Below are 8,904 nucleotides of genomic sequence, written 5' to 3'. Positions count from 1 at the left end.
GACTGCCTGTACCTAAAAAGACTGTGATTAGGGCTCCTTTTTATTTAAATTTTCCTGGAAATTTCAGTTTATTACTACAACTACCAAAAGCCGATAAAACTGTTGCAAAACATCATTAATTTTTCTGGGTAAATAGCAGGGTTTATTTTGGCGAATGGAAGGACAGGGGGAAAAAAGTATTAAATAGATTAATACTTTGATGCATAGAATTCAATGTGGTTTGCTGCAAACTGGAATGGCCCTGAAAACACAATGCCATGTCTGAGTTTAAGAAAAAAAACCCAACAACCTCAATTCCAAATAAAATTGTATTTGAATAAATAGGTCGAAGTCTATAACAGTAAACTATTAGCCTATAAATATTTACATTTAGTAATTAGACTACACTATATGCAGCACATACTGAATTTTATCCTTTTCTCTGATTTTTGTGTTCTGAAACATTCAAATACACATTTTAGTGTCAAAGTGAGAAATGTGTGGTGCAAGCCCCTGATTTTCAGTTTAAACCGATCTTTACTGGGAAAAATCCAAGGTTTTCAAAATATTTTTTTTCTGATTTTTTGACCTGCTTTTGTATCAACCAAGTATATGAAAATACCTTATTAGGAAAATACAAATACACAAATTATGCTTATATATGTCTCATGCAATGTACTGTATATGCAAAGCTGCCCATTGACATTCTCCCCATTCTCACTTTACACATATTCCCTTATTATAATAGGTATAAGCATAATATAATTTCATTCAATTATTTTTGAATATCCATGGATGAACTTTAAAAAGTCATTCTGCAAAATTAAAACTATTTATACAATCTATTAGTTATCTGAATGTTTGCCTTCAATACCAAATAATATTTGAAAAATATGTTCAGTTTGATGCTGTTTCAGGAATTCTAAAAATTGGCCAAGATCCATGTGATAGTCATTCCTCAGTCCATAATCACCATGGGCTTGGAACTGTAAATCTTCAAAAGTATGAAAGAGACGAAGTGTATCCCCCTTTCCTTCAGTTTCCATACTCTCAACATGTTTGCAGGAAATGTGTTTCCAGTTAGGATATCTAATAACATGCCAGAACTCCTCACAGTTTTCTTTGAGCCCCTCCACACAGATGATACCAGGTTTCCCTGTTAAGCAGAAACCAGTCAAATGTAATTGCTTTGCACAATCAAATATTTTCTTCTTCAGTTCCTGTCTGTATATATGATGGCTATAGATCCACATTCGATGAAAAATTATTTTTACTGCCTTTTCTTTTGGAACAGTTTCAGAAGAGATGTTGCTGATTTGGAAATAAGATGTACTGTTGTCTCTTACCCACTGCACAGCCGCACATACACACAGTTCACCTGAATCCAAAGAACTGATGTGAGACAGGAGATGTTTATTGAGCTGCTGCTGATTTTGTCTGTCTAGTGCATTTGATCTTGCAAATAGTTGTGGTGCTGAGTGAGGATAGTTATGAGGCAACGATACATGCAAGTCCACTTTTGCCTTAAAAATAAAGGGGGGAGGGAGAAAGAGAAACATGAAAATCAGATCTACAGATACTGAATTGCATGTTATGACAACAGAAGTTTCAGGACCTGTATCTTGTACTCCACAGAAATCCTCAGCTAATAACCATTTAAAAAAATTGCTGAGATCATCCTCATCCCATGGAGGGTTCATCTCAGATAGCCTTGCCCCTTATAAAAACCATCCAGTGTATGACTAAGATACTCTGGCAGACCCTGGCCTTAATACTACCCATGACTGAAGGGATGGGTCACAGAACAAATACAGGGTGGACGTCCCTGGTCCAGCACCCTCGGGACTTGACCTGTTCTGGTTGAGGGAATTTGCCAGACCAGGAAAGGTCCCTTACCACTGGCCCCCTCAGCCTGCTGCTGCCTCGCTGCCAGCTCCTTTGGCTATGCTGTCACCTGAGTGACATGGCTGCCATGGCCCTGGATGAGTTGTCCTGGTTCCAGACGGGTTGCCACAGCAGCACCAGCCCCACTACAAGGCTGGCATGCAGTCCCAATCAGGCTGCTGGCCTGCTCTGGCCCCTGCTGGGCTGGCATGCGTAGGCTGCTCCTTCCCCACTGCCGCCACCAGACTGCTGTGTGCCGGACTCTCAGCTACCACTAGCCTTGCTGTGCATGGGGCTCTCAGCTGTTGGCCCTCCTGCCCCAGGGCTCTCTTGTCCAAGAAATTCTGTTATTCTGTTGGCTCATGGATGTTGTCAGATCAGAGAGTTCCTGTTTAGGCAGGTGCAACCTGTAGGAACACCTATTCATACACAAACAACCCAAGACTCTAATCTTGTGATTGATATAGAAAATCATGAGCCGTGAAGCAGCCAGGTCCTGCCCCAAAGTCACAGAATGTTAAAAAGCTGGAGTTTTTTTGGCCTAAAGGTCTATTCGACCTAGGACTTCAGCTTTGCGTAGGCTGGAGCAAGCAGTACTCAAATGCTTTGCTTTCAATTGCCAATTCCCTCCAGGAAAATTCCAGGAGTTGTTCATGGCTGATTCATGGCTAGAGTTTTCTGTGCTTCTGGAGGAGGGTAGGGTAGTGTCAACAATCAGCCTCCCTGCCACTCTGGACATGGCAGATTCAGCAGCTTGGGCTATGGCTACCACAATTACAATGAGACTGAGTGTATGGTTACAGATTTCCGGCACACCACCAAAGGTTCAGAACACCATTCAGGACCTGCCCTTTGACTGTGCAGGTCTGTTTGCTGACAACAGAGATTCCCGTTTGCACAATCTTATGGACTCACATGCAACCCTAAAGTCTCTGGGGGTCAACTCCTACACCTTGAGAGCCATTTAAGCCCCATCCCTTTCCACTCTACACTCTGGGCCCCAAGGGGCAGGATTCTGTCAGGAGATAGGGTTGGAATAATAAGAGGTGCCTGTCACAATCCTCCACAGGCCAACACCAGGATTCTTTCACACAGTGCTCTGGCCCAAAGTAGAGATGTTAAATTGTGGTTATCTGACTAATTGTGTAGTCGATATTGTATCAACTATACAATTAGTTGATAGGACCGCTCTGCAGAGCTGCAGCAGGGGTAGCTCCAGGAGCCAGCTTGAGCTGGGTCTGAGCAATCCCAGCTCATACTGGCTCCAGCAGCCACCCACGCTGCGGTTCTGCATTTTAAATGTAGTAAGAACCACCGGGCTCTCACTACATTTAAAATGCAGAGGCACGGCATCCTGGAGCAACGTGAGCTGGGACTGCTTCTTCCCAGCACACGCTGAGTCCAGCAGCCCCGGTCCACCACAAACAGAAGTTGCTTTAGCACCAGCCACTGTTTTGCAGTGGCCAAGGCTGCAGCCAGAGGCTGCAGCCGGAGCAGCCCCTATGCGTGGCCAGCCCAGGCCACCACAAACAGGGGTTGCTTTGCAGCAGCCTCCTCTATCCCCCAGCGGAGAGAAGGGGACAGGCAGCATTGAAGATCCAATACTAGGGAGAACCGGCTCCTTTTTGAACCACAGCTTTCACCTTCAAGAGCACACACCTTTGGAATGGACATGAGCAACACATTTCAAAACACAACAGTTGAGAGAGAGGTTGCTTTCTTCTAACCACAGTTTTACCATTTTATTTTTCCTAAGTCCCTATTATAATGACAATATGTGCTAAGTAGGAAATATAAAAACATGCACATCTCATTTTAACCTGACAATTCACATCACATTTTGTTAAACAGCTGTAGTGAATTAACATTTGAAAACACATGTCTACAGGGAGGATGACAAAATTAAATTTCAAAAACTTTCATTTAAAGAAAGCTCTGACAAATGTTTTAGTAAATTTAAAATATTTAAACAGAAGTTTGAATTCTTATAGGGCATTAGCTTTGGAAACACTACATAATCTGGCTCTTCCATGTGTATATATGATTAAATGTTTGATTCAAACTTGATTTTCTTATTTTTCTTTTATTTGAAACAAACATTTTTTGGGCCTTATGCTGGAAATAAGCACTTCTATTTCCAATTTATGTTTATGGAATTCGTCAATACTCAGAACCTTTCAAAGCCATCAGTTTTTAAGGAGAACTCCCACTGATTATGCTTAAAAACCTGCGGCATGTCTTGTCTTGCCACAGTACAGGTTGCACTGCCCAAAACTGGGACACTCTCATGTTCCTGAACAAGAGAGTCCCAGGGCAGGAGGGCCAGCAGCTGAGAGCCCTGCACACAGCAAGGCTGGTGGTAGCAAGGCCAGGGCTGCAGCATCCTGGTGGCTATAGCAGGGCCATGATAGAGGGGTAGGGCCAGCTCGGCAACCCAGCTGGGCCAGGAGCAGCCCATGCATGCCAGCCCTGCAGCAGGGAAAGAGCCACAGCAGCCTGCCTGGCAGTAAGATCAGGCCACAGCAGGAGAAGCTCTTTGGGGGCACAGACAGCAGTAAACGGGTATTGCCACGGCAACCAGGCTAAGACCAGGGAAGCTCAGCCAGTGCCACATGCTGCCCAGTAGAATTACAAACTGACCAATCAACCACAGACCTCATTGGGAACCAGAAGTAATCAGTCAAGTAAAATAAAAAAGGCAAATACAGTACTGTTTTAAACAAACTACTAAAAATAAAGAGAAAACAGCATTTTTGTTCTGCATAATACAGCTTTGAAACTTTACTATGTCAATGTTCAGATTAAGGATGTTAAATTGTGTTTAATCAGCTAATCAAGCAATCAATGGAATTCCCATTTGATTGCTCGATTAGTTGTTATGGGGGGAAACTGCAGAGCCGCAGTGGGGTTAGCTCCGAAGGTGCATCTACATTGCACCATAGGTCAAAATAAGATACGCAATTTGCATGCAATTTGAGCTATATCTTATTTCTAAATAGCTTATTTTGTAATTTGTCGCTGTCTGCACAATGCCAAATTTCGAAATAACACACTATTCTGAAACGTTCCATACTCCTTGTGGAATAAGGTATACAGGGACATCAAAATAGTGAGCCCGAAATAACAGGTTTGCTGTTAAAACACAGGATAGCTATTTCAGAAATAGCGTCAAAGTGTAGACATAGCCTGACAGAGGCAGCACAAGGGGGTAGGGAGAAGCCACTAGTCAAGTTTAAGCTTAGGTTTATCAGATAGTTGACTAGTTGCTTACATCCCTACTTTAGATGTAAACTTCTGAAAAAATAACCATAATGCTTTGTTGCAAACAATCTCCATTGCCTAGGTGTTTGTTATTTTCAGGTTCTATGGCAGCTGTGGCCAACCCGCAGCTCGTGAGCCACATGTGGCTTTTCCCCTGCACCCCAGGGTGCGGCTCGTGAAGTGCCTCTCCTCTCCCAGTGACCCTGTGCCTCCCAAAATGGCCCTCTCCTCCTGGCTCCCTGTGCTGGGGAGCTATCTGGCGTAAGCCTGATGTGGCCCAAAAAAGCCTCTAAATGCGTTTTCTTAAAGGGGGCTCCTTTTAAAGGGACAATCAAACATGACAGGGAGCTGCAGTCCCTTTTATTTTTTGCTCGACAACTTTGCCCCGGCTCTTCGTGCTGGATCTACTGATATTTTGGCTCTTTGCCCAGAATGGGTTGGCCACACCTGTTCTGTGGTATACACGTTTGCTGCCCTCCACGCCAACCATCAAAGTGCCTAAAGGGATAACTACACCGTCTTTCATTCAAACAAAAATTATTACTCTCTACAAGCACTGGATTGCTATTAAATTCAAGCTTAAAATTGCACATTTTTTAAGGAGACTATATTTGGTGAAAACGATGCTTTTTAAAATAACTTCAGAGCAAAAATAAAAAACTGCATAGATAAAATGTAAATGGTAGTTCTCACCTTTGGCTCATTAATATCAACAGAAATGGAATATTCTAGCAGAGGTGGGAGTTCTTCTTTCATGTTTTGCAAATACATCTGCACATAAGAGAGCGCATTTTTGTCCTGAAGGTTTATTTCTCCTTTATTAGGAAACATTGAAAAAAGCATTTCCATTTCCAACAGCTGAAGCTCGAGACATTCTTTTATTGTGACAGCCATTGTGTTACATTTCTTAACTTAGACACCTGAAAAAGGAAGAATTTGTATCTGTAATAGTTTGTTAAACTGTAGCCATATTCTTCTGTCACTCAAGGCAACAAAATCTTGTGTATTTTGTCTAAGAATAATAAAAAGGAACAATTATTTAAAAAATGAGATCAGCCATAAAGCTGTTTCCACAAGGGGAAAAAATACATTCACATGGAATTAAGGTTCAAAGTCCATATAATTAGGTGCAGGGGCTCTCAAATTTCATTGCATCACAAACCCATTCCCACAACAAAAATTACTACACAGACTCCCACCACGGCCCCCGTGCTGCTCCCCGGGGCCAGGAGGAGACCCCAGAACGAATTCGGATAGAAGCAGGCGGCTCCTCTCCCCCCCCCAGGGTGGCACAAGGGCGGGGGCTGCTCCGCGCCACTGGGGAGACTCCAGCCACCCTGCCCCGGGCAAAGCGACGGGACCGCGAGTGGAGCCCGCCCGCGCGCCACACCCTGACGCTTCCACTGCCGGCCGCGTCGCTGCGTGCGCGTGGCCGGTCCGTCACCAACGGCCGGGAGCAGCTGGCGCGCGCGCTTGCCTCGTCCGCGGAGTGCGCGTGACGCCGAAGCCCCCAGGGCGCTGCTCTGTTGACGCCGAGGGGTGCGGGGAAGGTGCCACGCGCCGGAGCCTTTGCTGACGCGAGACCGTGAAAGTGCCGCGAGCTGTGCCCGGCTCCCCAGCAGGCCTTGGGTGCCAGTCCCCTTCCTCGCGGCGGGGCCGCAGGGGAGACGGGACGTCCCTGGCGTGGGGGCGGAGCTGTGGTGACGTGTCTCGCGGCCCCGCGCAATCTGGTGCAAGAGGCGGCCGCGAGCTCAGTACGGGCAGGCGGGAGAAGCTCCGGGGCGCGGCCCCAGCCCCTGCAGCCGGAATGCGCAGCTCCCGTCCCACAAGGGCTCCTGTTGGGACGGTCCCCTGCCGTACTTCATGCAAATGGGTATAGGCATTATAACTATGCATAACGCAGAGAGACATTGAACAAAATACGACGTGTAGCCCATCAAATGTGATGTTAGTCTGCAGAGCCTGCATCGCCTAGTTCTGTGCCTGTATTGCTCTTGTGTGTGACGTTAGAAATGTGAAGTTTAAATCTCTTTTTTGATTTTAAATGTACTAATGAGAGTCGTTTCTGGTGCCCCTCCCCAAGCCTACTGTGTTGGTGATCAATTCCACAACCTGTAAATAGCCTTGTTCATTCAGGAAGTCTAGAAGGTTGGAGACCTAAGTCAGAGTAAAAGAGTTTGTCTCTGGCTTAAAGATTATGCTTGAAATAAGAACAACTCCTTAGGGCAGGGGTCTCAAACTTTGTGATACCGGGACCCTCCTCTAAGTTGCTCATGACCCCCCAGGGGTGGGGGGGTACCCACAGTTTGAGAAATGTGGCCTGAGGGTAAGAATCTGCTTGCAATTAGTCCCTGAGGTTATGTTTACACAGCAGGGCTAAAGTCGAATTAAGGTACTCAATTTCAGCTATATCAATTGCTAGCTTAAGTCGAAATAGATTATTTTGGTTTTAGGTGCTTTCTACACAGCAGGAAGTTGAAGGAAGAGCACTCTTCCATCGACTTCCCTTACTCCTCGTGAAATGAGCGTTGCCAAGAGTCAGAATAAGAAGTCCTCCAACTCGACATTATTTCAAAATAAAAGCTTGTAGTGTAGACATACACTATATTATTTCAGAATAATGCTTACAGAATTAGAACTAGCTATACATTTTCTTTTCATTTTAATTTAGTAACTTACTTTGATGCATCTTTTTTCTCTTGCAGCCACTTAAACCCTACTGTGTACTTACTTAATAAAAACATTTTTGTTTAGTGTCAGGCCGCATAATTGTTACCTGAGAAGAGCAACTAATGTGTACATCTCTGTTAAAGGGAGCGTATGTGATTTATTTGTTGGTTTGATTATTTTTGGGTGATGGTTTCCTGAGTGCTGTGCTCTAGAACTGTGTCCTTCCAGAGCTGAAATGGTGTAGGGCTTCATTCTGCTGCAGCAGTGTGGTAGTCACAACTTTGTGCTTTGTATGGGGAAGACCAGGTGAACTGGCCAGCAGGACAGGGTGATGAGGTGCCCCAGAAAGCAAGAAGGGAGGTATCAGTGGCACATCTGCACACTGGGGAACAATCCCAAATGTCTTCAGTCACCACACTCCATCACAAATTGAATTCTGAACAACACAACTACAACAAGGGAGGGCACTGCAAAGGAAAACTTGGCAGGGAAATAGGCCTGTTTGCACCAATGTCTTGCATTATGTTGAGTTTAAATCTTCTGAAAAAACAAGACATGCAATATATGAGCTTTTGTAGGCCAGACCCACTTCCTCAGATCAATATGTGGAAAAAAATTGGCTCCACCATATATACCAAAGTGATACAATAAAAAAAATGAATGCATGTGAAATTGGCCAATCAAATTTTAGAACAGAGTGGGGGTGTGTAACCAGTGTAACTTTGTTCTCACCCACAATTATTTCCAATTTGGTGACAACTTATACCTCCAGATCAGCAGCACAGCCATGGTACCCGCATGGCCCCACAGTACGCTAATATCTTTATGGGATTTGTCCTTTTCATATGTGTTCATTTTTTTTAATTGTATCCTTTGGTATATATGGTTGTGACTATTTTCTTCCACTATTTGATCTGAGGAAGTGGGTCTGGCCCACGAAAGCTCATCATCTAATAAACCATCTTGTTACTCTTTAAAGTACTACATAGTCCTGTATTTTGCTTCAGCTACCCCAGACTAACACCGCTACATTTCTATCACTATCTTTATGGCTGACTTAGAACAAAGTTTCCTCAGATCCCTCACCCCCACTGTTCTAAAATGTGATTT

At 44.4% G+C, this 8,904-nt stretch overlaps 1 protein-coding gene across 2 annotated transcripts; it reads right to left on the bottom strand.

Moving 5' to 3' along the window:
• Positions 1-351: 351 nt before the first annotated feature.
• On the bottom strand, positions 352-6,777 carry RWDD2A (RWD domain containing 2A). Of its 2 annotated transcripts, none has more exons than XM_006115909.5 (3): positions 6,602-6,777; positions 5,818-6,136; positions 352-1,502 (listed from the first exon to the last, which is right to left on the bottom strand). In XM_006115909.5, exons 2-3 carry the CDS (start codon positions 6,016-6,018, stop codon positions 825-827), a joined length of 879 nt encoding a protein of 292 aa, XP_006115971.2. In that variant the 5' UTR covers positions 6,019-6,136; positions 6,602-6,777; the 3' UTR covers positions 352-824. The 2 variants fall into 2 exon arrangements, with proteins under 2 accessions (XP_006115971.2, XP_006115970.2); XM_006115908.5 differs by having other exon boundaries at positions 5,818-6,044.
• Between the last annotated feature and the right edge of the window lie 2,127 nt (positions 6,778-8,904).

Source organism: Pelodiscus sinensis, chromosome 3 (assembly GCF_052426305.1).
Source record: "Pelodiscus sinensis isolate ZL-2025 chromosome 3, ASM5242630v1, whole genome shotgun sequence".
NCBI classification, from domain to species: Eukaryota; Metazoa; Chordata; order Testudines; family Trionychidae; genus Pelodiscus; species Pelodiscus sinensis.
This window is presented reverse-complemented; position numbering and strand designations above follow the sequence as displayed.